Below are 27389 nucleotides of genomic sequence, written 5' to 3' on the forward strand. Positions count from 1 at the left end.
AACAGCCAGGCTTGTGCATGGAATGTTTCAGACCGTATCACAAATATTAAGTGGTACTAAACTTATTCATAGATACCTACTGATTAAGTAAGAGTTGTACTCCACTTATCAAAAAAAAAATTTTTCCAATGTGCATTTGATCAAAGAAAAGGACAATTTCTATTGATAATTATTGTATAATATTGTTGGTCTAATTACGTTGATTTTTTAACATTTATCTTTAACATAAGTAGTAACTATAATATTGTACACACAATAAGTGCTTTAATAAAGACGTTGATTTCTCAAATCACTATTATTATTTCAATTGAAATCACAACCCTTAGGAACTCAATTTCTTTCCTCAAGAGAATCATAGAAACCTTTTAAACAATCAAGGCAACTAATTTCTCACTTTTCTTTAAAAATATCAATGATAGCTTTCATTTTATCGTAACGAACGCGACCGTGATAATTTGCTAGCTCGCATGCTACAACACTTCCGAAATATTCATTGCATCGAATTTCAATATTAGTATTGTTGTTACAAGTCAACCCTGGTTCAGTCATGGTACCAATTTCTTTATATTTAGTAATTGTTGGTCTTCCGTCAGTCATGGTGTTTACATCCTTTTTGTCATATTCATCCATTTGTTGCGAATATGTCCATTTTTGGGAGTAAGGTACATCTTGTAGTTCTGTAAATATATCTTGCGATGAGTTCGGTGAGCTTGATGCGTTCGCGATGTATTCTGAAAGCAAATAATGATCAACAATTATTTAAAGTCGTATAAAGTGGCTATAACTTTTAATAAATGTCATTTTTATTAAAAAAAAAAACAATTAGGCGAAAAAACCAAAAATATACTAACGTAACGTAACGACAACGTCGGCAAATATTTTCATCTTCTAAATTCTGTGCTTCGTGTAGGTAAAAGTGTATAACCCAAATTAACTATTCTATGCGGACGAAGTCGCAGGCAAAAGCTAGTATTTAATAAACAATAAGTTCAAAACATTTACTGTCTCCAAATTAAAATCTAAACTTCTTAGAATTGTAGACAGATTCCTGTAACGTTTTAAACATCTGGAGTTGAAATGTTATCAGCCTATTTGTAAAACAATAGATGCGTCAGCAGTCAGCACGGCTTGTTTATTGTGTTATTAGCGATAATATATAACAGTGCAAATAATGTTTTCAAACACAATCGTCGGTTTTTTAAGAATCTTTTTGTTCCTTAATTCTTTTGTGTAAAATTGATGCGGTTAATTACTTGCGGTGCTGCTTCAAAAACCTTATGAAATACGTTAATATTGACAATATAATGTGCTATCTATAGGTACCTGCATATCATAAAGTAGGTACCAGGTACCGACCGAATGATTTACAATTTAACACTAATCCACTACGTCACAATAAGTGCACTAAAAGTTTTAAGACAAGATAAGAGAAATATGTTATCGGCTCACCTCCTACTTTTGGGCGTTTTTGTGAGGGTGGGCTATCTGCTTGCGTCGCATCATCATCATATTCCACTGTTTCTTGCACATATTTTGTTTTCCCTAAAAAATCATAAATAAGTAACCAAAGGTTGAAATTCACTGATCAAATTACGATAAATACTTACCTTGGAATCTACTAACTGCCATAATTTAACTTTCAAAAGCACAAACACTGCTAAAAACAAAATATCTCTTCAGTAACTCGAGAAAGACTGATCAATAAACACGGTTGAAGCCGAAATAACACTTTCTTTGATTTTACCTCTTAAGAGCTCGTTCCCACTTGTCGGGTGTCGGATCCGTATATTAAACGGAAGTTCTAGTGGCAGAGCATTATATATGACGCTATTCACACTTATCGGAAACCGATTTTGTGTCGGCTCCGACAAGAAATGTCGGGTGTTTTGCCAGCCCTCTACGCCCGGAAAAAAATCGTGTCGGATCTCGCTCGCCTATGATTAAGAACGGCGCTGTTCACATTTGTCTGATGTCGGAGCCGATAACCCTCTCCCCGCTACCCCTCATTCCGTTCGTGCGTACGTCGTACCTGCGATCGCGCACACACACATCGCGGCGCGCAAGCAGAGTTGTTGTGTTTTTATTGTACGCACGTTTGGTGATTCGTAGTAATGGAAAGAAATATCAACCCCGAACAATTGATCACACTAGTTCAGGAAAGAGGTGTCCTTTGGGACAAAACTCTAAATGATTATAAAGATAAGCAACTGAAAATAGCTGCTTGGCGGGAAGTTTGCTGCCTACTCATACCTGATTTTGACAATTTGGACGAAAAAGAAAGACAATCATGTGGTAAGTGTTTGAAGTTATTTATTTAATAATATACGTAAAATTCAAAACATAAATATTAACCATGCGCTTCTGGTTGCCAAGGCACCGAGCCTATTGTTGAAACGAAGTAGTTTGCAAATTCAGACCGTATATCATTTGCAATAGGACCACCACGTGGATTACAGTTTTGCAGTTGTACTTGTTCTTGCATCGGATTTTCTGCCGCATAATGAATATCTTCAAAGTTCAGACCGTCCTTTTCTCTTACAAAATTGTGTAATACTGTACACGCTTTTACAATTTCGATAGCCGTGTCTGGGTGGACATCCAGTGGCCGATGAAATATTCTCCATTTATTGGCTAAAATACCGAATGCGCATTCAACGTACCTTCTTGCCCGACTTAAACGATAGTTAAATATTTTTTTCATGTGGTCTAAATGAGTGCCTCCAAAAGGTCTTAACAAATTTGTTGACAGAGGGAAAGCCTCATCGCCCACGAGAACATAAGGCATATCATTTTGAAGTGTTGCATGTAGAGGCCTTGGTTTTGGTATATTTAAACTACCATCATTCAGTTTCTTCCATATAGTTGACTCCTTGAATATTGAAGAATCGCATTCTTTTCCATACGAGCCAACACTCATAAAAATAAAACGATATTCTGAATCAACAACGGCTAGTAAAACAAATGAAAAATAATCTTTGTAATTAAAATACATCGAGCCAGTATTGTTTGGTTTCACCACTCTAATGTGCTTACCATCAACTGCTCCAAGACAGTGCGGAAAGTTGGCTTTCATATCAAAACTTTTTGCAATTTCCAACCATTTACTCTCATTATCAGGAATTTTCATGAACTCGTCTCTTAATACATCCCAGATAGTGGAACTAATTTCTTTGCAGATTTTACTAATAGTTGACACACCAACTCTGTAACTATAGTGCAATTCTTTGAAGGAACAACCCGATGCGCAATATCTGTAAAATAATTAAGTAGGTAAAATAATTAACATTTCTATATGTACCTATTGTAATTGCAGGTAAATTAGTATCTACAAAGTGGTCGAATCTACGAGATGCCTGGATGCGAGCAAATAAAAATGACGTCAAAAAATCCGGAGCAGGGGCTAAGTTTTCAAAGCCATATATATATAAAGAACAGATGAGTTTTCTGCAAAAAGTGGCTGAGCCTAATCGAACTCATGATTCTGTCAAGAAGCGTCCAACAGATACATGTCCCGAGGCATCAGCGGCCAATACAACAGATATAAATTCAGAGCTGCTATTACCAAGCACTTCCAAAAAGCCCAAAACCCTCGATGACAAAATGAGCCAGTTTTTAGATAGCAGGCTACAGTCAGACAGAAGTAACGAACATCCAATGCTCTCTTTTTTCAAAGGTGTTCTACCGAGCGTTACGTCTTTTGACGATAGTGAAACTTTAGAGTTTCAATCAGGCGTGCTGTCACTGATTCAAAATATTAAAAAGCAGCGTGAAAGTCGTTTATACTCATCAAACTATGGTTGGCATTCACAGTCAAGAGATCACGTGCAACAATCTGTATATTCGTCACAAAACCAGAATGTGCACCCACCATTAAACCAGAATAATATCTTCCCTTCAAGTGGATATGGATATTCGACACGCCAACTCGTTGAACCAGCATCACCTACTTTGTCACTACATTCAAGTAATACTCAAGATTCGGACTTAGATTTTAGTAATATTTAACTCCACTAATTTGTTTTCGTAATTAAAAAAAATTAAAGTTATTTCTTTCAATAAATATATGTGAACTAAAAGTGACTGTTTTATCTCTTCCTTTATACAAATTAATATGTATAATTATATTACCTTAAAAATATCGCCAACCTTTCTTCAGTACAAATGCAGTCTCTAAATCTCGTATTTTGGTAGTTTATGCTCACTGATATTTGAGCCAATAGATGGTTGAATGTAGTTATCGACATTCTAAAATAATTGAAAAACTTAATTTCGTCACTCCTCAATTCTGTTATTAAATTCTGAAATGTTCCCAAACTAAATCTTTCTCTCAGGATTGGGTGCACCCAATATTTTCTTTCCTTGGCTGTCTTTCTTCGTTTTCTTCTCAAATAATAATACATCACAACAAGAGCTTCGTCGACGTCCATCGTGCACGCCTCGCGTAGAGTGCTTAAAATTGGCACTAGCTTCGACCGTGGCCGACAACCGATTATTAATCGTGTGTGTGAACAAAGGCGCCGACATCCGATTAATATACGGATCCGATAGCCGACAGGTGGGAACGTAGTGTAACAGTGCCGGTGAACACGCCTAGCGTGCTACGTAATTCCATCCTGCAGTGCCGCGAGCACACCTAGCATGTTTGCGTTTTTTATAGGGCGGCATCGCTGGGAAGTATTAGAAAATCGTGGTGGCATTGAATGTGTTAACAATCTTGACTTGCTTCTGAAGAAACAATACCCCACGTCTGCATCCTTCAAGTTTGGGATATCTGTACTTCACTCATATCTAAGATGTTATGAGTACCTTTTACACATATCCTATAAAATGGAAGTACGTCAGTGGCAAGCCAGGGGTACACAAGCCAAAGAAAATATAAAAAAGAGAAAATAAGAAATAACCACTAAATTCTATCAGGAAATGGGATTAGTGGTAGACCAACCAAAGCCAGGAGGAGGGAACTCGAACGATGGCAATACAGCCAGAAAGTTTTTTGCTGAGCCTGCAAAATCTGCGTCTATAACGGGCCTAGATCCTGAAATCATAAAGAGGTTTGCCAATATACTTAGTGTAATATCTTGCGGATTTCATGTAAACTACGCTAATTTTAAACAGTACTGCATCGAAACAGCAAAAATGTGCGTACAACGTTACGAGTGGTATAAAATGAGTGCATATGTGCACAAACTGTTAATACACGGAGCAGACATAATCAAGGAGCTGCCTTTGCCTGTAGGGTTATTTTCGGAAGATGTGCTGGAGACTAGTCAAAAGGAATTCAAAAGTATAAGACTTTTCCATGCTAGAAAAACCTCGAGAATCGACACTAACTGCCGCACTCAGAGACGTTTAATGATTACTTAAACGATTACTAAGTACAGATTTAAAAAAGTTGTCTCTCAGAGTCAGTTAATGATTTGTTATATGACTAATCATCCATTAACTTTAAGTATTGCTGGACCCTTACTTAAGTATTGTTAAATGGAGATTTTGACGTTTCGAAAGTGAGGTTAGCTTGTTATGTTATATGACAACAGTAGCCCGTGGTGTATAATATTATAAATTAATCTAATTAATAAATAAATTATAAACAAGTGTGATGTCTGATCTAGAAGATTTTGTCGAGTTTGTAAATTATACAAGAAAGGTCAGAGAAACAGGACCAAGACTATATTTACGTGACTATTCAAATCCTTTTACAAAATACCCCGCATCTGAATTTTATGCTCGGTATAGGTTTACACCTCATACAGTTAAAAACATCATATTACCAATGTTGAAACCTGACCTGAGCAATCGAACGAAGAGAGGCCTGCCGTTCGCTCCTGAAATAATGATATTGTTAACATTGCGATACTTTGCTACAGGGACTTTTCAGGTAAATGATAATAGCTATTTAGTACTGGACCTACTCATAGCCCTACTGGCATTTACTAAAAAGTAACCTATCATTACAGAAACTGGAAGGTGATGTCATGGATATTTGCCAACAGTCTGTATCTAGGATTGTAGCCAAAGTGTCTACCTTATTGGCACAAAAAATGAAAGAATTTGTTAAGTTCCCTACAACCCAAAGTGATGTAAACAAAGTGAAACAAGCGTTTTATGATATTGCTGAATTTCCTGGAGTGATTGGTTGTATAGATTGTACACATATTAAAATAAGAAGTCCCGGTGGAATATCTTCGGAAGTGTATCGAAATAGAAAGGGGTGGTTTTCAATTAATGTTCAGGCAGTGACAGGCCCCAATTTAGAATTTTATGATGTTGTAGCTCGGTGGCCTGGTAGCACACATGACAGTTTTATTTATAATAGTAGCTCAATTAAACAGCGTCTTAATACAGGTGTATTGCAAGGATTATTACTTGGGGAGAGCGGTTATGCCATAAGCAATGTGCTCCTTACACCATTTTTATCACCGAATTCCATTGGTCAAGAAAAGTACAACAAAAGCCATATTAAAACACGAAATACTGTCGAGAGAGCTTTTGGTGTTTGAAAGAGGAGGTTTCCATGTCTTCAAGTGGGCATGGGAATCAAACTAGAGACAGTTGTTGCTTTGATATGTGCATGTGCAACTTTACATAATATTTCAATAAAATTAGATGATGATTTATTAAATAATACTGATGATGATGACTATAACCTATTACCCAACATAACTAATGAGTCAAATATTCAAGAAGATCCAAATAGCAATGGATTTTTGTTTCGACAAGCTATAGTGGAAAGATGTTTTTATAATAGTTAAGTCACCATTGTCGAGGTTGAAAGGAGTGGTCTTTCTGAAAACTATTTTGTCGCTATATATTATTACAATACTATTATTGGGTATTTTTTAATTAGCTGCGCTAATAGAAATTTTTCGTCTGCGGTAAAGTTCCCAACTCTCTTACGTGATGTTTTATTTTCTTCCTAGAATACACAGACATTTCAAAAACACATTGTAAGATAATGGTAATCCACATAAAACCTCAATAAGTTAATATATTAATATAATACAGTCAAACTTACCATGACTTTAAATATTTTCGGTAGTAATTTACCAACTATTACTTTACAAAATTAAAATTCAACAAAGCTTGATTTAAAATCCAACAAAATCAAATTTTTGTGATAACGATCGAAAGCCGAAAACCCGATTGACAAATAACATTTGTTTGATATATTAAAACAGACTGCCAGTAGGAATTAAATATTACCACTGAAAAAAAACTCTGAACGTAGTATTAAAAATAACGCAAAAGTATCTTTTCATTACATTTTTTTGATAAAAACTGATCGCAAAAGAACTAATTCTTACATATTTATGCATAAAATGAGGTTATTTTATGTAATTTATTCTAAATGTTATTAATTTAAATTTACATTTTTACGTACAGCAACACCAACACTTATCGATATTCTATCGAAAAAGTCATTTCCCTGACACGGTCACTTAAATCTGTCATTAACTAACGAACACTTAAATTATGTCTCTGGGATGTGACGATAATTAAGGGATTTAATGTAAATTACTTAACCTCTGACGCCCTGACGGTTCACATGTGAATCAAACAAATTTCCTTTTGTCAGGCACCGCTAGTTCACATGTGAACCTGAGGCTTGCCTGCGAAAATTTATTTTATTGTGAAGATACTACGGTCTAATTTTGTTTGCAATGTTCTGAGACTATACGACCATTTAAATTCGCTTTCAAATGACGTATAAACCGTCCATATGGAGTGAGTGGAAGCATCGCTATGCCTCTGCGAAGTTAGTCGACTTTTTCGTTGGTGTGTGTTGGCTCGTACTGTGCGGTCAGTGACATAAAATATAATTATAAACCGGTTTTAGTGTTTGTTATTGAGTGTTTTTGTGTGGATTTCGAGAAAATCGTAAGTATTCTGTCTTATAATATCTCAATTACATGATTTTGCTTTGTCTTTGTGTTTTTATGTGATGTCTAAAATTTGAAACTGATTTTTTTCCCCAATCAATCAAAGTGATTTTGTTGTTGATTACTCTCAAATCGAACTTGATTGAATAACAAACGACCGTGGTACATCGTAAAAGTATTCAGTTTTCGTAGCTGGGCTTATTTTCTCATAATTGTCCGATATCGAATCACAATTTCCGAATTTCTAACTCGAGTACACAAATATGACGCCATCTTGGCCAGCCTTGAAGTCTTGACTTGAAGCCTAGATACGGAAGGTATCGACATTTTGATATCGATAGTGTCGATAATTTATTGCGAATCTTTTGTTACTTTTGTAAGTTGTCGTTTTTTTTTTGATGTTTTTTTACGATTTCAGTCTTATAAATTATTATATACAATAAAATATATACATATATATTTATAGATACTTTTTTTGTAATTTTTAAAGACAAACAATTACGCACAAAACATTAGACGTTTTCGAATGTATTTATTGAATGTTTCTTTGTGTCTTATGCTCACGCGCGACGATAACAAAGCCATAAATCGTAAGCACTTAAAACTTTCGCCCTCGAACTCGCCGTGGTTATAGACAAAAAATGCAATAAATAACAATCGTGGGCCTGTCGTCGAGGGGATATGCATTCCTAACCAGACATAACCGTATTTGAGATTGCGATAACATTTTAACCCGACTTCAAAAAAGGAGGTTATCAATTCGACCCATATGTATTACCGGCCGTACGACCCATAGGTATATATAGATTTTTTTAATATTTCCAGAAATGCTCAGTATGTTTATATGTTTATGTTCGCATATCTCCGGAACTACAAGTTCGATTAAAGAAATTCTTTTTTGTATACTGCGAGTTTCATAAAAATCTGTTCCGTTCTTTTGAGACATCGAAAATACGTTTCGTCCTTTTTTTTAAATATACTTGTAATAAATTATAACTGTTGTGTGCGACTCCGAATAGTTTTCTAAACATTTGTATCTTTGTTGTTTCATAGAAGATGAGTTGGAATCCTTTTTCTGACGCCCCATCATCATTTATTGACCTCCTCCATGAAGAAAACGATGAGTTGTCGGAAGATGACAATGAGGTTTGTAAAATATACTACTCGTAAGTGTTATAAAATAATAAGAAGGGAGAGAATTGGATATTCAGGATTTTTGTTCATATATTTAATGTTTTTCAGGAATACATGCTACATTCAGGGTCCTAATTATGAGGATAGCGTTCTGAATTTTCACGCAAGTATAAATAACTCGGGCCATGTTGGTTTTGTACTATATGGTTTTGGGTAATTTGAAATGACTCGACTTGCACGTTTGGTGTAGAGATTTTATGGTGTGACCTTATCTGGTTTCTGGGTGTGTAAAGTCTATCTAGCTTGGTTCCATGTCTGAAAAAAAGCGAGAAAAAATGTAAACACCAAGCAAAACTCGGCCACCCAGGTGCCATTATTTATACATATGGTGTGGTGTGTTGTGATTGTAATTGTTCTGGTTTTTGGGGGTGCAAAGTCGATCTTGCTTGGTTCCATGTCTGAAAAAAGCGAGAAAAAACGTAAACGCCAAGCAAAACTCGGCCACCCAGGTACTATTATTTACACATATGGTGTGGTTTGTTGTGATGGTAATTTCGCACATAAACTTCTGACCCATCATATTACATGCACGTGGTCCCATTTCTTTATGAAACTATCCTTAATGACAGACATATTCCTGTAGGACTTCTGGGAGGCATTAAATGATGATGAAGAGGCTGTGGATGAAAACGTCGTAGAGGAAGCTGTGGCCGACGAAGTCAAGTAAGCTTTCATTTCATTTCATGTAGTTTACAAGCATTGTGCTTACAAGAGAATGTTCAACATACATTTTATTTATTTTATTTCACAACACAAACTTAATATTTATTGATAAGTAAAGCCGCGCGTTATATGTACCACGAGTGATGCCGGGGTGGTGTACGATATTGCGGGAATACAATAAATAATTATCATTTTATTTTATTTATATACCGACAGTGGAGAGGCGTTATTCGAAGTCGACCAGACGACGTAAGTACATTCTTTTTTATAAATTTTTGATGCACATTTTGCTGATTGCATATACATATATGGTATAAATTATCCATACCATCATTGGTCTTCCCGGCCGTCTTCTCCGCCTTCTTCTCCGCAATTACCAATTGGGGCTATTTCTCCACTCACGTATGTATATTTATGATTATTTTACAATAAAAAAAAACCATTTTTATGTTTCTGTAAAAAACATTATTATATATGATTGTTATATCGTTTGTTCACAGAATTGCTTCCCCCTCCCCTCCGCGACGCGACGCCTCACCTATACCCTCCACCTCGCGAGGCACCGTCGCTTCGCCGACATCGTACGTATATATTTTGATTCAGACAAATGTTGGCTTCGAAATCTACTATTCCTACAAATATACATTTTTTGTTTACAGTGAGTTGCCAGTGGTCATAATTGGCCAGAGAAGGGGTCGTGGCGGACGCAGACGAGGAAGTGGGCGTGGTAGCCGTAGAGGTGGAAGAGTGGGCGGTTATGGGAGGATGGCCGACGATGCAGTCCCGAGCTGGAGACCTGGCGACCCCATCAGGGAAATTTACATTACCGATGCGGATGTCCCGGAAGAATTACGGCTTCAGGTGCAGGCCGTAATAGAAAAACGAGACATCCGGCAGCGTAAAGGTATTTCCCGACGGGCCAGGCAGATGGCGGATGAAGACGTTATTGACACGGAGGACGGCGATGGAGATGCGGCCCTGTTTTCTGGGGAAGAAGAGGCCCTACACTTCGAATGGAGTCCTATGGATTCATTCGAGGGCCGTAGGGAGCCCTTTCTTGTCCAAGAAACAGGGCCCAAAAACGTGTGCACCACGGCGTATGAGGCGTTTTCCCAGTATTGGGATGACGCCATTTTAAGCCATCTTGTCGTGGAGACAAATAGGTACGCTGCGTCTAAACAATGGCCAGACTGGTACGATACTAACAAAAATGAAATTTTAGTCTTGTTTTCTTTCTGGATGATGCTTGGCATCATCCGGATGCCTTCTATAAAATCTTGTTTTTCAACTAACCCCCTTCTTTCTACGAACTGCTTCCGCCTAATGTTTTCCCGCCAAAGATATGAGCGCATGTGCTCATGTCTTCATTTTAATAATATCTCCCTGCGCACTCCTGAATCTTCCCCTTTGTTTCTTCTTGAACCTGTCATTTCCCACCTTAATTGTAAATTCCAGTCAGCGTACGTCCCACGGCAAGAAATATGCATTGACGAAAGCCTGACGCTGTGGAAAGGCAACTTGTCCTTCCGCCAGTATATAAAAACTAAGGCCGCAAAGTTCGGAATCAAAACCTTCGAACTTTGCGAGTCGGCTAGTGGGTATCTGTGGTCTTTCTTTGTGTATACTGGCAAGAACACCACACACGAGCGTCATTGCTAAAGAGCACAGCAACTGTTCTTTCTCTCGTTCGCCCACTCCTCAACAAAGGCTACACGCTTTTTATGGATAACTGGTTCAACAGTCCTCTGTTGACCAGATTCCTAAAAAAGAATAAAACTGATGTTGTGGGGTCCTTACGGCCAAACCGCCAGCATTTGCCACCTCTAATAACGCAGTGCAAATTGCAAGCTGGGCAATTTGTGGCTAGACATTCGGGGGACATGACTGTGATGGCATACCACGACAAGAAAAAAGTGTCACTCATTTCCACATATCATGGTACTCAGATAGCACAAGGTCCTGAAAAAGCATTTAGGTCCGCTCAGTGGAAGCCTCAATTAGTGCTTGATTATAATAAAAATATGGGGGGGGTGGATTTAAAAGACGGTATGCTAGAGGCATACCTCATAGAAAGAAAGCGGTGCTCGAAATGGACTATGAAGCTTTTCAAGCATCTGCTTAATGTGTCCATTTTGAATGCTCGCATATGCTTTACAGCTTCAACGGGAAAGAAAGTAGAACACATTGTTTTTAGGTTAGAACTTGTCGAACAGATTTTAAAAGACAATTTAAGTAAGGTCCCTTTCCCTCGTCAAAGTCGGCCTGGAACACATCCTGGTTTATCCGGTGCTCCCGTCACAGAGTGGCATTTTCCATCAACAGTGACCAAACGAAGAGCTGATGGCAGGACCAGCCGCCGACGATGCATAGTCTGCTCGAAACAAGTCACATTCGAGTGCAAGTTGTGTGATGTAGGTCTATGCATTGATCAATGTTTTAGGAAAAGCCACCTGGATAGGTTTTAAACCTGGGAAATCGGGATAAAAGGTAGCCTATGTTCTTTTCCACGTAATAGGTACATGTATGCAAAATTTCATCTAAATACGTTCAGCCGTTTTTGCGTAATTGAGTAACAAACATCTAAACATCCAAACTTACACATTTATAATATTATTATATATAATAATATAATATTATATAGTAATATAATATAGTATATAGTATGTATAGTATAGTAGGAAGAAGGATATACTAGTAAACTTGAAGTATTTTTGGTGCTACTTGCTTTCAATGGCCGAATTCGTTAACACATGAAGGGTGGCTAAGGGGTCTGCTCGAGTTCTTTGAGACAACTCTATTTCTTGTTATATTGTCAATTCACATTCTGAAATGCTAGTAGTTTGTAGCTTTGAATATAAAATTCAATATCTTGTCTAAAAAATATCATGATATGTGGATTTGAGGTTTTGTCATGCTCACGAAAATGTTCAAACAAGTGGCCCTGTCGTGCGTCGGGTCGTTGAGTTCCCTCTAATATGGTTGAGCTCGGAGGTGGCTGATGCATGCGTCAACTCGTGAACGGTTGCTAGTAGGAACTGGTTTGCTGGAGCTATTTGAGACTACACTATTTCTTGTTATATTGTCAATTCACTTTCTGAAATGCTAGTAGTTTGTAGCTTTGAATATAAAATTCAATATTTCGTCTAAAAATACCATAATATGTGGATTTGAGGTTTTGTCATGCTCACGAAAATGTTCAAACTAGTGGCGCTGTCGTGCGTCGGGTCGTTGAGTTCCCTCTAATATGGTTGAGCTCGGAGGTGGCTGATGCATGCGTCAACTCGTGAACGGTTGCTAGTAGGAACTGGTCTGCTGGAGCTATTTGAGACTACACTATTTCTTGTTATATTGTCAATTCACATTCAGAAATGCTAGTAGTTTGTAGCTTTGAATATAAAATTCAATATCTTGTCTAAAAATATCATAATATGTGGATTTGAGGTTTGGTCATGCTCACGAAAATGTTCAAACTAGTGGCGCTGTCGTGCGTCGGGTCGATGAGTTCCCTCTAATATGGTTGAGCTCGGAGGTGGCTGATGCATGCGTCAACTCGTGAACGGTTGCTAGTAGGAACTGGTTTGCTGGAGCTATTTGAGACTACACTATTTCTTGTTATATTGTCAATTCACATTCTGAAATGTCAGACGAACGTCGCAGACCCGTAATATCGTCAATTCATCTCAGTATGTAGAGTACCCCGTGCTTTGAAGCGTTACTGCTGATGATGATGATGATGAAGGCTCAGATTATGACGACGATAAAATTTTATTTCCACGATAACTATATTCATGCTCAATGTTCACTAAATCATTTTTTATAAAATGATTATTTTTATCGACATCACGAAGTTAACACCCCATCACTATTGATCTCATACAATCTCATACTAGAATTGACCTAAGTTGCGAACGTATTTTTATCTACTTTTTGTATGAAAGGAGAGTAAAAATACATCGAAGACTGAAATTAGAACTCATGAATTTATTATTTATCATAATATCGATATTCCATATGTGCTTCAAGGTGAAAGCGAAGTTCGAACTTTTTACATAGTTATATCGTACCCTTGCTGGACATTTTCAAGGAAATATAGAAAAATACAAAATATTTTTGTATTTCTTTTACAGATATCTTATATCAATAGTTTTTTTATAGATTTGTCACATTTTTAGCTAAAAATGTTCATCCGGAATAAAGAAATGCGGTTTCAAAGACTGCGGTATCGATCGAAAATTTTCGTACTGTCGATACATTTTCAATTGAGCTAAACTTTTTTTATTTGTTTCGAAGGGACGAAACCAATTATGCACAATCGTTTTATATATGTTTATTTATAAACATGAGTCTTTATCTTCATAATATGTACAACAGTTCTTTTTCTTTAGCAATTTTTCCACTTTTGTGCCTACTTTTGTGCAACCTTACACTTTTCTACTATATTATAAGTTTATAGATGAGAATATCCTTTTATATTTATATATATGTATATTGGAAAGGTCATTGGGCATAATCTGACCCGGTTTTCGAAAAATTTCCTACAGATATCAAATTGTTGGTAAATTAATGAGTGCTAGCCGAAATTTAATTCTGTGTGGTTTTTTTTTTTTTTAAACGCTGGAGAAGTCTAAAAACGACGATATGTGTTTAAAAATGTTAGGCACCTATCAATTAAGTATTGTTATCAATAAAAATAACACAAACGTTTGCGTCATAAACTTAAGGTGCGCAATGAATAACGTGCGAGTGAAACGGCTAATACAAGCCGCATTAGCCGTTTCACTCGCACGTTAGACAAGTTAGAACCGGTTTCGCATGTGCTCGATTCCCGCGCTACCTGAGCAGTCGCAGTCCCTCGTCTTGTGTCGTTGCGATCTGTGCGTTTCTTGAGTTTTAACTATATTTAACGATTAATTGCTGTGTTATTGGATTTTAAGTTTGCATTTTGATTGGGTTTCGTTGATATGGAAAGACAAAATAGTTGTGTTTTGTGTAGCCGCTCTGTGTTGCGGCGAAGGAAACATATTCTCACAGTGCACTTTCTCGGAAAGTTCCGAGATCACGTCGAGTTATTATTACAGGAAATAACACCACGTGAGGTAAGAGTGTACCTTGTCCGATTTATTTGATTACTTGCCTTACGTGTCGTATGTCGTACACACATATATAATTATATTTAAGTATGTGATCTATACCTACAGTTTAAACTACATGGCGCTGTGTATGCCTAAGGATATTGATTTATTAAATGTTATATGTTGTGTATAATGTATAAGTTCAGCATTATATTCAGCATAGTGTCAATTATTAGGTACCTAATAAAATAAAATATAACATTCCTACACGTTTTTTCTTTTTTCAGATTCCTTTTGATGGTTCGCGGTCTATATGCCATGCCTGCTGGGTGAGATTGGATTCCACTCTGAGAAGTCAGCATAGGCAAAATGAGCCACCTCAACGAGTTCAAGGCGAACAACGTCAACAAGCAGAAGATGCTGGTGAGGAACCAAATGAGGGTCAACAAGATAACACCGGTTTCATTTCTGTACAGGGATATTCCCGTGCTTCAAATACAGCAAGACGTTGCCTATTTCAAACCTGCAGAAACATTCCTACGCATATATTGCCATTGTATGTTAAATTCTATGTATTGCATACCATGAATTTTTATATACCACCTCTTGCTCGTGTTTGCCATTCACATTTGCAAAGAAATGATTGGGAAGAACTAACTACTCAGGGGCAAATGCATCAATTTAATGGCACTCATGTACTTGATATGATGAATTTATACAAATGGGGCTTGGAACGGAGAAACCAACTTGATTTTGAAAACATAAATTCAATTGATGATAATGAGCTACATTTTTGGACAGGAATAACAAAAAATCAATTTAACACTATTCTTCAGCTAACACCATCTCTTCATAACAGAACTGATAGGCCTGCTGCGACTTTAGGTATATACCTCACAAAAATTAGGACTGGTGAACCGGATGAAAGGTTAGCTACGAAATTCCAAATGTCCAGAAGAACGTTAGAAAGAAAAATAAGATTAGCAAGAGAATGCTTAACTCAAGATTTCGTCCCGCATTTTCTAGGCTTAGATCACATAACTAGAGAAGAGGCGGTTGCTCGAAATCTTTGTATACCATCTCATATTTTCGGAGGCGACCAGAATACAGTCATTTTGGTGCTTGACGGCACATACCTATATGTGCAAAAGAGTTCCAATTTTTTGTTTCAAAGAATTACATACAGCTTACATAAATTCAGGAACCTGGTAAAACCGTTCCTGATAGTTTGCACAGATGGCTATATCTTAGATGTGTTAGGACCTTACGCAGCAACAACATCGGATGCAACAATTATGCGTACCATAATGGAACATGAAGACTCGCCTTGGCATTGGTTTTTACGGCCTAACGATGTCTTCATACTAGACCGCGGCTTTCGGGACTCAATCTCCTCTATACAAGAATTTGGTTACAATCCTCAGATGCCACCATCCAGATCCAGAGGAGAGCAACTCACAACCGAAGAAGCAAACAAGTCTAGACTCATAACAATGACCCGGTGGGTTGTCGAGACAATGAACAGTCGTTTCAAAAAAGATTTTAAGATTTTTCGACACACCTATTTCAATGTTTCTTTGCCTAACATGATGGTGGATTTCCGAATTACTGCAGCGCTCATCAATGCTACTCGGCGACCATACGAGGATAGCATTTTCGCCGAGCAATTCATTAATATAATTAATGAAAATATTAATAGAAGGAACGAGCTGGCGGAATATGTGCGTGAGCACAATTTAAATATGCAAAGGGTAGCTTTCACTCCAATTGATGCCAGTGATGCAGCGTTCGATTTCCCACAATTGTCGTACGATGATTTGACACTATTTACGCTGGGCAGCTATCACCTCAGGATCGCCAGATCATATGTCCATGAGCAGTTACGACCAAATGGCCTATATATCGTCGAACTCTACCGGCACCAAGAATCGGTAAATAACAGAACATTGATACGCGGTAGAATTCAGTCCCGACACATCAGGAGTAAAAAATATTACACCTACATATTGGTAAACCCCACAACAGAGGGCAGAGAGAGTATAGAAGATTATTACTGTTCTTGTATCCACGGCCGCCGAACTATCGGATGCTGCGCACATATAGCCAGCATGGTGTATTTTTTGTCATGGGCCAGACACCAAGAACAAATAGATACGCCAGCAAGGTTCTTGGACGACACTATCGTTCCTGTTGACATTGATCATGTTGAATAAAAATGATATAATTCTATATATTTGTTTCCTTTAAAAATACATCAGATTATTCCCATTGTATTAGTGAAGGAGAATAAGTTTTTATCATTTAGGTGTCCAACAGACTTGTATTATTAGAGCCAGCAGACGAACACGACGAGTTCAGGTGTTCCAGCGTGTAATCATGACACCCAATCAATGCAAATAAATAGTCGAACAATGTCTTATCACTAGAGGATATAATCGTAACTTAAGACTTTATTTTTTAATTTTTGGGCTGATTCCCATACTCTACAATGATGCGACATATATTTTCGTAAACTAGGGATATTTATCTAAACATACACACCAATTTTGTTTCTGTAGGTCGTGGGTAGATTTTTCATAATAAGTGCCCAATGACCTTTATTCCAGATTCAGAATCAAAAAACAAAATCAGAATCGGTAAACAAATAAAAGAACAGGAACGTTTTTTCTGATGTAACTCGCACGACGCGAATTCGCGCGCCGCGCGCGGGGCTTGACAGGTGTTCGCGGTCAAAAGGTCTAGGGCGTCAGAGGTTAAGTACCAATTAGGACTAATTTAATGAACTTTTCTGAGTGCGGCAGTAACACAGACATTGTGCACTGGATGCTAATAGCATCAGATCCGATCATAGCGTCTAAGAGAAGAAACCATAATAGGACACGGAAACCTTTTCCTGTAGAGGTGTTGGAAATGTTAGATGTATCTCTCATAGAACCAGCTGATGATGATGATGATGGGGATGGGGATGAAGAAGAGGTTCATGATAACGACGAAATTAACAGTAATTAATTATTACGCATCTGCTTAGTTTATATTGATCGAATAATTATGTCATCAATATGTATAATATTTAATTATGTACATACTTGAAGTAAAATATATTAATAATGAATTTTATTTTCAATGGTCTTTCATTTCTAGGTATAATTACTTAGTAGATAAATAGGTAGTCTAGTCGGGGACCTTAATTAACAAATATACACTTTTTTTTACATCTCTGATTTTTGACCGCCTAAATGGGTCAAATTGCCGTATGTGCGTAGAGATGAGCGAGTGCCACGCTGGACATATAATTTAGAAGAAAAGCGCATTGCTGCTGAGAAACGTCTTGCATCGGCACTGGAGGCCATGGTGCAGTTAATTTGGGAAATAAGAGACGATATTCTAACCATATCTCAGGTATGAACATATATTTTTGAAATAAATATTAATAATAATATTATACATCTAAATTTAAGACTAAATGTACATTCTAATTATAACTTTAATTATACACCCGAGTCAACTTTTTATATAAAAAAATATGTTTTACAGGATCATCAAGACAGCACACTTAGAACACTAGCTGTGCCCGCGACTGTCTTCATGGAATTTTGTTCAGTTCTCACAGTACGGTAGTTATAAAATAAATAAATTCCTTAAAATAGAAGTCATCTAAGTTACTCCTCACTACATCAGCTATAAGACACCATACTTGGACATGTTACACTTTTTAAATGTTTCTAGAGCTAGCAACCAGACATCTGGCAATATTAGCGCCGAGACGTCTAGCGACCGTAGCGCTATTTTAGATGAAAATGATTCTACTGACTCGGTAGTTAATGTCAGTAGACCAAAAAAGATGACTGTGTTTCAAGAAGCACTAATTAACTCGATGGAAAAAAAGAGAAAACGACCCAGATATGAACTTTCTACTAAATATTTTACCGGAAATAAAGACAATGTCCCCAACACAGAATTTTGAATTTCGGTTCGAAGTGATGAAAATTATTAAAAATATAAAATATAGTGTACATAATAATTATGACGGTGGTATGATTCAAACTGGATGGACGAATGCCTACCAGTACCCACATCAGTATGACTATGCGAGTGGAAGCAGCAGTACACCACATGTGCAAAACTACCCTCGAAACAGTCCATCACATAGTTCTACAGGTTCTTTAGCGGAAGTAGAAGACATAGAAGCAATATTGCGAGGCGATTCAAACCACATTGAAGATGAGGAATGACTCGTTACCAACTTAATGTTACCATATTTGTTCCTAATTCAATTTGATAATACAGTAATTTTGAAAAGTGATTGTTAAATTAAAAACTATAAATGCGACAGTGACTGTATTAAAATAAAAATAACATATTTTTTTAAAATCCTAAAGCGTTAATTATTTACTTACCTCAAAGTTATAGTAAAGCCGTTCTTCGGGACATAATGTATCTCTTGTGATATTATTTTTAGCTATATACTGGGTTATAGATTTCAATGTTTCCTTAGTTCTGGGTAAAGAGTGTGAAATTGTTCGATGCTCAACCTTTTCTTGTATAATGGGTGAACCCAATGCTTCCTTTTATCCTCTTTCAGCGCTTCTAAGATACCAATTACTTCAAAAATATCCATCGTGACCAACACAACCACTCCCTTCATACAACAAAAGTAAAGTGATAATTCAGTCGGTCGGCTAAATAAGCGGCTAACTCTTAACAGTTTGCTTGCAACGCACGAAAATTGATTTGAGTCTGCAGCTAACTCAAATTTCAGTTCGCTGCAAATTTGCGGCTCACTGCCTACTGGGGACGCAGCATTAGTAGGGTAGCAAATACATCACGGCGTTGTATGATAGATGATTGCAATAACTTGCAACTCCGCCAAATGCCCAACAACATTAAGCTATATCTTATGAGTTATTATGACTTGCTTACCCCCACTTGCACGGATATGTCAAAATCATTTGACTAACATATCTTTGGAAGACATATCTAATACAGTGACACGGCGTCATTTCGATTTCAGTGCTGACAATTATCTAGATATTAGAAATATGTATGTTCAGGCACTAGAACAAAGAACTCTAATAGATTTTGAAAGTATTGACGAAATAACAGTGGAAGATCTTCATTTCTGGACTGGTTTAAATCACAATCAGTTCAATGAACTGCTTGATCAAGTACCGAGCCTGCGTAGAGGTTCAAATACACCACGTAAAGAATTAGGTATTTATCTTAGCAAAATAAGGACTGGTGAACCGAGCATACGTCTGAGTACAGTTTTTAACAAGTCAAGACAAACTATTGAAAGAAAAATCAATTTAACAAGAAGATATCTGTTCAATGATTTTGTTCCCCTGCATTTAGGACTCGATCACATTACACGGAGCGAAGTCATCGAACGAAATAAGAGTTTTACCAAATCATATTTTTGGGAGTGGTGAAACACCTAAAGCTATTTTAATATGTGATGGTTCATACATTTTTATCCAGGAGAGCTCGAACTTCCTCTTTCAAAGAAACAGTTACAGCTTGCATAAATATCAAAACTTGATAAAACCGTTTATGATAGTATGTGGGGACGGATACATTATAGACGTTACAGGACCATACGATGCAACAACCTCTGATGCATCAATAATGCAACAGATTTTACAAAACCACGACGGTCTTATGGAAGAGGCCCCGATTAATTATTTTTTGGAAGAAGGTGACGTCTTCATATTGGACAGAGGATTTCATGATAGTATTCCTCTTCTAGAGTCATATGGCTATGTTGAACATGTAGCCCTGTCTGTAACACGTGGTGAAAGTCAGCTGACAACTGATCAGGCAAATTAATCAAGAAAAGTCACATTATGCAGATGGGTCTTAGAGACAATTAACGGTCGATTCAAGCGCGACTTTAAAATATTTAGACACAAAGTATTTAATCGCACTTTACCAAACACCATGAAGGATTTTAAGATAGCCGCAGCCATCATCAACTGTTTTCAAGAGCCCTACGAGGACAGTAGGTACACAAACCAATTCACTGATATAATAAATAATGTAAATAATCCCAATCATTTATGTGATTATGTGCTTGAACACAACTTAAATCGACAAAGGGTGGCGTTTATACGAATGCATGCCGATTTTTCTGAATTGGCAGACTTCCCAAGACTAACACATGAAGATTTGATTTTGATTGCTGTGGGCACGTATCACTTGAAAATCGCCCGCTCTTATTGCAGTGAGCATATCACGCAAACAGGTGTTTATGAACTTGAAGTTTTTCGTCATCCCGAGTTAATACATATTAATGATTAAAACTGTGTCTTAATAAGATGTCGCATACAATCGAGGCACGTAAGAAGCAAGATCTATTACACCTACATTCTTTATAAAAGGGAAAATGGCTGGAATGGCATATCAGGATATTACTGCTCCTGTATTCATGGGAGGAGAACATTGGACTGTTGCGCCCACGTCATGAGCGTTTTATATTACTTAGGGTGGGCTAGACATGAGGAGCAGTTCGCGCATCCCGCATCATTTTTGGATCATATCGTGTTAGACATAGAGAATCGATGAGTTTTAAGCGTAATTATTAAAATGACAAGTACATTCATATCGTGTTTTTAGTTCTATCATCCTATTATCTTGTAAAAGTAGTTGGGATAGTAGAGAAATTGCCATAAAAATGTCATTATATACACTCTTAAACCACAACTGTATCTGTTTACTGTTCCTTTTACTAATACATTATGCTACCTCTAAAATCTCGAGTAGCAATGTGGCGCAGATGTTAAAATTCGAATAGCAATTTCACACATATAGCCACTGATTTCGATGATGCCCCCTATGTAATATTTAATTACTTATTTTTACCTATATTTTGAGATACATTTCTTTTGCGCCGGGCCTGGGTTTTATTCTCATACTTCATGAGCATTGTCCTTAAATTTTTTTTCGCTAATTAGGGGAGACCAAGGGGAATTGTGACAGAGGATAGTTGTGACACAGTCGATTTTTCGGAACTGAGAACTGCCAGCAACCTCGCAACAGCGTATGTTTGTTGTTTCCGAGACTCACTATATGACGCAGTATGCAAAAACAGTTTACGGGAAGCGGTTGTGAGTGTACAACGTTCGTACACAAAAAAGTGCAAAAAGTAAGTTTTTTATCAAAATTTTGATTGCATATATATCGTTACGTATTATGTTTGCATTGTTACGATTTTTTTTTTCATATGCTTTGGTCTTTAAAGTTTCTAGTGTAGTATTATTATTTTTTGTATTGACATCTTATTATGGAATTAGAAATTATTATTATAACCTACTCACGGTTTTCCACACCTAGGCGAGTTGTGACAGCATGTCACAACTCTCCTACTATTGTTAGTATTTGTTATGGTTTGTTATGTTTGGCTATAGTTATTTACTCTGTGGTGTAATATTAAATAGTAAATTGTTATTTTTTCGTTTCAGAATGCCAAATAAATACAAACGAAAGACTGATAGGGGTATGAGTAGTGTCGAAATTTATGAATTAGCCTTTGAAGAAGTCACATTGAGAGGTAAGTCTTAGGGATGCGGCAACTTCTTACAATCTTAACTATATGTCCTTGCAAAGATATATTAAGAAGAAAAAATCATATGAAGCTAATTTAACAAGCGAACCTCAATCTGTTGGTTATGTTAACCAAACGGTTTTTACAAAAGAAGAAGAAAATATATTATGTGAGTATTTGTTGACATGTGCAGCAACTAACTTCGGGCTTACAACAAAGGAGACAAGAAGTTTGGCGTATATGCAACGACATCCTGATTTGTCTTTAAGATTGCCACACGCATAGCTTGCGCCACGAGCTTTAATAAAACAAATGTGGCTTAAACAAATATAAACTTAACGCAAAAGATATTTGGAACGTCGATGAGACGGGAATTACTACTGTTTAGAAACCTGATAGGATAATAGCGCGACGTGGAGAAAAACAGGTCAGTGCAATGACATCGGCGGAAAGGGGAACCTTAGTGACATTGGCTTTGGCTGGAAACGCTGTTGGTAATTACATACCGCCTATGATTATATTTCCACGAAAAAGATTCCAAGAACATTTCATTCGTGATGGCCCAGTTGGTTCAGTAGGAACAGCTAATGGATCTGGATGGATAAAGGAGGATGATTTTTACTTCTTCCTTGAACATTTCAAAAATCATGTTAGGCCATCAAAAGAGCAAAGAGCCCTGTTGCTCTTGGATAATCATTCTTCCCACATGGCCTTAAAAAATATTGAATTCTGCAGAGACAACGGCATAATTTTGCTTACATTCCCTCCACATTGCACCCACAAGCTACAACCAATGGATCGTGCTATCTTTGGGCCTCTAAAGAAAGCAATTAATACAGCTTGTGATAATTGGATGCGCTCAAATGCTGGGAAAGTTATGACCATTTGCCAGTGGCCACGCTGGTACAGCTAAAGGTTTTTGTGCGTAATTGCTTGTGGGCCTTCAAATCAGTCAAAACTACAGATTATCACGAAGAGATGTATTTTGAAAATTTTAAGCAATGGTTCATAAAACTTTTGGATAATCTGCATGAGCCCCACCATATTTTGATGGACAACGCCCCATACCATTCCGTACAAGTAAACAAACCACCCACCAGCAACAGTAATAAAGGTGAAATACTAGAGTGGCTGCAACGCATTGGTGTGGAGGCTGACAGTCAACCGTAAAAAAAAAGAGTTGGTCAGATTATTAAACTTACAAAAACTCCAAACAAAGCGGACATATTTTTTGGATGAAAGGGCAAAATCTAAAGGTCACACAGTGATTCGGTTACCGCCATACCACTGCCAATATAATGCCATTGAGATGATATGGGCGCAAATCAAAGGTGAGTAATTTGTATTTATTTTAACTTTTATGTAAAAATTACATATGTACTTTTACTTCAATCTCACTCTTTTACTTTGCATCATACTCAAAATAAATATTGTTGCAGGTTGTGCAGCCAGGCTTAACACCACTCCGCCATTTACAGCCAATAAAATGATGACATTATTAGAAAAAGGTTGTAGTGAAGTGACTCCGGATAATTGGAGGAAAGTCGTAGAAAAGACCAAAAAACTTTGCTACAAGCCCCGCAAGTCCCATCTTGTTTTGTCGCCATCTTGGTGACGTAGTCGACGCCGACGTGCACCGTCAGTACCGTTCGCAAGGTCAGCCCGCGCTTACGTGCTTACGCTCCCTACTGCTTTTTGTTTGTGTTATCCAAGTTTTATTGTTGAGTTTTATTGGTGAGTTTTATTGTTGAGTTTTATTGTTGAGTGTTGTTGTTTAGTTTTGTTACCTGTTACCCTTTAAAATGAGTAAGAAATTAATTAACAGTCGTGCTTGTGAAATGATAATTAAAGTGAACAATTATTTTGTAAAAGAGAAAGAGGACTCTAAGTTGGTTATCCAAAATATAAACCGTGCCTTAAAAAATGCTTCGGACACTACTGAGGACATTTTAATGTCGAAGCATCTAGTAATACACATTTTGAATATTTTGCAAAATTCTACCAAAGTCACGGAACGGGTGGCTTGTGCCACAGGCGTTGCAAAAAATACTGTGACGAAATTACGACGAGAGCATGAGTCAGCAACAGCAAGTGGCAGCAAAATGAGAACTCCTACCAAAGCAAAAAGGCAAAGGAAGGAATATTTCGACGTATTTTCACTAACAGCATTAAGAAATATCATTCATTCAATGTATACGGTGAGAAAAGAAATTCCTACAATGCCCAAAATCTTGGCGGCTGCAAAAGTAGACCTTAATTATACTAGTAGTGAAAAACTACATTAAGAAAAATAATTAAGTGATTTATGCTACCAATTTAAACGCTGTTACCAAAAAAGACTGGCTCTAATTGAAAGACCCCAAATACAAGCGTGGAGGGCTAAATATTTACGCCGTATAAAACAAAATGACTCGCTTGGCGCTAACAAAAGACCCGTTATTTATCTCGACGAAACGTGGATACACGCGCACTACACTGTAAAAAAATGTTGGCAAACAGCAACCGATGTAGGAGTGAGACGGAACGACAGCCCCGGCCGCCGATGGATAATTGTTCACGCGGGAAGCGAAACTGGCTTTGTTGACAATGCCCTTTTAATGTTTAAGGCAGACACCAAAACGGAAGATTATCACGACCAAATGAATGCGGACAATTTTACAAAGTGGCTTACAGAAAAATTACTTCCCAATATACCCCGCAAATCCATAATTACGCCCCTTATCACAGTAAGGAAGAAAATAAGCCACCAAACATGAATAATAGAAAGCAGGTGATGGTTGAGTGGCTACAAGCTCACAACATCGAATTTCCCAGCGAGAGTACAAAACCAGAACTATATTAATTAAACAGCACAAACCACCGAAAAATTATAAAATTGACAAGTTATTAGCTGACAATGGCCATGAGGTCGTAAGATTGCCGCCGTACAACTGCGACCTCAACCTTATTGAGTACATCGGAACCTAGTCAAAATGAGGGTGTCAGAAAAGAATGTGGAGCAGTTAGAGAGTCGAATCGAATCTGTGACGTTGGAGGCGTTGGCATCAATAACTCCAGATGAGTGGCGAAAGATAGTAAACCACGTGAAAAGACTCGAAGAGGAATATTGGCAGAAAGATAGAATAACTGATGAGTTATTTATCATAAATTCGGCAGACGACAGTGAATCTGAAACAACTGATATAGAAAGTAGTTCTGATTCGGAAGACAATATGAGTGGGATTGAAGAAATAGGCTAAGATTTTAAATAAACATACATTTTTTACATGCCAACCTGGTTTTATTTATAATTTACTAGCGGCCCGCCCCGGCTGCGCCCGGGGTTATATTATATAAGCATACTGGACGGACAGATAGACGCAGGAAGTGACTTTGTTTTATACTGTGTAATGATAATTATTTACCACATAACCCAGACATTAATGTTATGAACCAAATGTAGCAACACTAAACTATTATATTATCTATGACAGTTAGTATAGTTTACGAAATGGTTTTTATCTATGAGCTGTCATTCGTCACCTTTTGAATTTAAAAATTTGCATCGTTTTTCCGGTCTCCGTATAAAAGTTACGCTTTTGTTTGTACTTGTTCGTTCTCGCGAAAAATTATCGCCTTTTGTTGATCGAACCATCCTTTGTTGTTTGAAGTAATTTAATTGTTAATAGCAAATTGTATTCCTTGTATTCCTTGTTGAATTATTGTGAAAAACGTGAGGGAACTACGCCGAACAACGGCCATTTTGATTGCTGGTTCCTGCTTCAGCCCGCCACTTCAGTTAAGTATAATTGATTAGCATTAGACGTAATGATTGGCCAATTATAGTTTGATGTTAATTAAGTTATACCTGGCGAGGCTTCACCGAACAGTATTCAGTGAAACTAAGGTAGGATTTTTATTTAAGACATTGAGTGTTAGCTCTGCGTACTGCAGACAATTGTTCGTCCCGTTCGTACCTGAGATCACGCTTCCACTCGTTTTCAATATACTCCAGGTCGGATGTATCATTAATTAAGAAATATTTTCATATTTACACATCAACAATATAATTTTTATGTACTTATGAGTGTAATCATTGTTTTTTTATAACAAAACTAATCATTTATGGTGCTTTTTTCTATCTGTACTTTTGTGTGACGGATGACGTCACGCAGCTGTTATTGTGACAAGGTTCCATCGCAATATTAACTTGCGGGGCTTTTACGATGATTGGGATCGAGATGTGCGATACGACACTCTTGAAGATTAACCATTATTGATAAATGTAGGTGACAGCAGTTGCAGTTCAGATTCCGAGTCTGAGACGCAAACACTCATGTCATTATCAGATTCAGAATAAAATACAGAGTGTAACATAAGTAAGTGATAATACTTTAGGGTGTGTAGTGTCCCTTATATAGAGTTCACTGGCAAAGTAACAGCGCTAAAAGCAAAAAAAAATTTTTTGTGATATGCATGGGGAAGCTCATGTGGCGCTTGCCCATACAAATCACAAAAAAAAAATTTTTTTCGCTTTCAGCGCTGAGTACTTTCACTGTAAACTATATAAGGAACACATGCAAACCCTAAAGTATTATCACTTACTTTTGTTACACCCTTGACCCTGTGTATGTAAATAAATAATTGTTAAACAGATTTTGTTTAATTTCTTTTTGTCCTATAGCTGTTATTTTTTAATTTTCTTGGGTATAATATAATCATGTGTGTATGTATGAATGGTATGATCGTAATATTCTGTTCCATTCCATAATATATGAACTAAAATGTGAGTATGAAAAAAAAATGTGCATTCGTTTCCATTACCGACATTTTTTTATCGATACTTGCCGCCCTAGTCGATAAACGTCACACGACGTAAGTTTTGCAGGACGTAAACATAAATTCAGATTGCGATAACTTCTTGTAAATGTTAAGAATTGTTGAAAATATCAACGGAATATCATTACTAATGGTATAAAGCTACGTAAATTTTATAAATGGCATTTTTAGACGCCCCCAATATGATCCCAATTTAATGGTGACGCGACTACGATGTTATAT

At 37.0% G+C, this 27389-nt stretch overlaps 4 protein-coding genes, 3 long non-coding RNA genes and 1 pseudogene across 8 annotated transcripts; 7 read left to right on the forward strand and 1 right to left on the reverse strand.

The window, feature by feature from the left end:
• Positions 1 to 2288: 2288 nt before the first annotated feature.
• Positions 2289 to 3285, reverse strand: LOC123666200. Its single transcript, XM_045600397.1, has 2 exons — positions 3034 to 3285; positions 2289 to 2949 (listed from the first exon to the last, which is right to left on the reverse strand). The coding sequence occupies exons 1-2, from the start codon at positions 3125 to 3127 to the stop codon at positions 2348 to 2350; spliced, it is 696 nt and encodes a 231-aa protein (XP_045456353.1). The 5' UTR covers positions 3128 to 3285; the 3' UTR covers positions 2289 to 2347.
• Positions 3286 to 5599: 2314 nt separating this feature from the next.
• On the forward strand, positions 5600 to 6872 carry LOC123666189 (annotated as a pseudogene).
• Positions 6873 to 7556: 684 nt separating this feature from the next.
• LOC123666215 lies at positions 7557 to 9737 on the forward strand. Of its 2 annotated transcripts, none has more exons than XR_006745170.1 (3): positions 7557 to 7878; positions 8934 to 9026; positions 9658 to 9737. It is a non-coding gene; the product is annotated as an uncharacterized LOC123666215 (long non-coding RNA). The 2 variants fall into 2 exon arrangements; XR_006745169.1 differs by lacking the exon at positions 9658 to 9737 and adding an exon at positions 9123 to 9508 and having other exon boundaries at positions 7560 to 7878.
• A 220-nt stretch (positions 9738 to 9957) lies between these two features.
• On the forward strand, positions 9958 to 10472 carry LOC123666221. The gene is made up of 3 exons (XR_006745176.1): positions 9958 to 9986; positions 10238 to 10318; positions 10397 to 10472. It is a non-coding gene; the product is annotated as an uncharacterized LOC123666221 (long non-coding RNA).
• Positions 10473 to 11390: 918 nt separating this feature from the next.
• LOC123665909 (piggyBac transposable element-derived protein 4-like) lies at positions 11391 to 12202 on the forward strand. The gene has a single exon (XM_045600137.1). It carries the CDS (start codon positions 11459 to 11461, stop codon positions 12200 to 12202), a length of 744 nt encoding a protein of 247 aa, XP_045456093.1. The 5' UTR covers positions 11391 to 11458.
• Positions 12203 to 14517: 2315 nt separating this feature from the next.
• On the forward strand, positions 14518 to 17038 carry LOC123666213. The gene is made up of 2 exons (XM_045600407.1): positions 14518 to 14833; positions 15097 to 17038. The coding sequence occupies exons 1-2, from the start codon at positions 14699 to 14701 to the stop codon at positions 17020 to 17022; spliced, it is 2061 nt and encodes a 686-aa protein (XP_045456363.1). The 5' UTR covers positions 14518 to 14698; the 3' UTR covers positions 17023 to 17038.
• A 5747-nt stretch (positions 17039 to 22785) lies between these two features.
• LOC123665911 (MFS-type transporter clz9-like) lies at positions 22786 to 23262 on the forward strand. The gene has a single exon (XM_045600139.1). The coding sequence runs from the start codon at positions 22786 to 22788 to the stop codon at positions 23260 to 23262; it is 477 nt and encodes a 158-aa protein (XP_045456095.1).
• Positions 23263 to 23549: 287 nt separating this feature from the next.
• LOC123666222 lies at positions 23550 to 23836 on the forward strand. Its single transcript, XR_006745177.1, has 2 exons — positions 23550 to 23680; positions 23789 to 23836. It is a non-coding gene; the product is annotated as an uncharacterized LOC123666222 (long non-coding RNA).
• The last annotated feature ends 3553 nt before the right edge of the window (positions 23837 to 27389 follow it).

The sequence above is a fragment of the Melitaea cinxia genome, chromosome 25, assembly GCF_905220565.1.
Source record: "Melitaea cinxia chromosome 25, ilMelCinx1.1, whole genome shotgun sequence".
Lineage (NCBI taxonomy): Eukaryota > Metazoa > Arthropoda > Insecta > Lepidoptera > Nymphalidae > Melitaea > Melitaea cinxia.

What these genes read in the sequence shown, in the direction of transcription:
- LOC123666200 (XM_045600397.1), bottom strand. Translation starts at nt 3,127, where the DNA reads ATGAAAATTCCTGATAATGAGAGTAAATGGTTGGAAATTGCAAAAAGT. An exon ending in CTGTCTTGGAGCAGTTGATG is followed by an intron (nt 2,950 to 3,033) that starts GTAAGCACATTA and finishes TTGTTTTACTAG; the next exon opens with CCGTTGTTGATTCAGAATAT.
- LOC123665909 (XM_045600137.1), top strand. Translation starts at nt 11,459, where the DNA reads ATGGATAACTGGTTCAACAGTCCTCTGTTGACCAGATTCCTAAAAAAG.
- LOC123666213 (XM_045600407.1), top strand. Translation starts at nt 14,699, where the DNA reads ATGGAAAGACAAAATAGTTGTGTTTTGTGTAGCCGCTCTGTGTTGCGG. An exon ending in AGGAAATAACACCACGTGAG is followed by an intron (nt 14,834 to 15,096) that starts GTAAGAGTGTAC and finishes TTCTTTTTTCAG; the next exon opens with ATTCCTTTTGATGGTTCGCG.
- LOC123665911 (XM_045600139.1), top strand. Translation starts at nt 22,786, where the DNA reads ATGACATCGGCGGAAAGGGGAACCTTAGTGACATTGGCTTTGGCTGGA.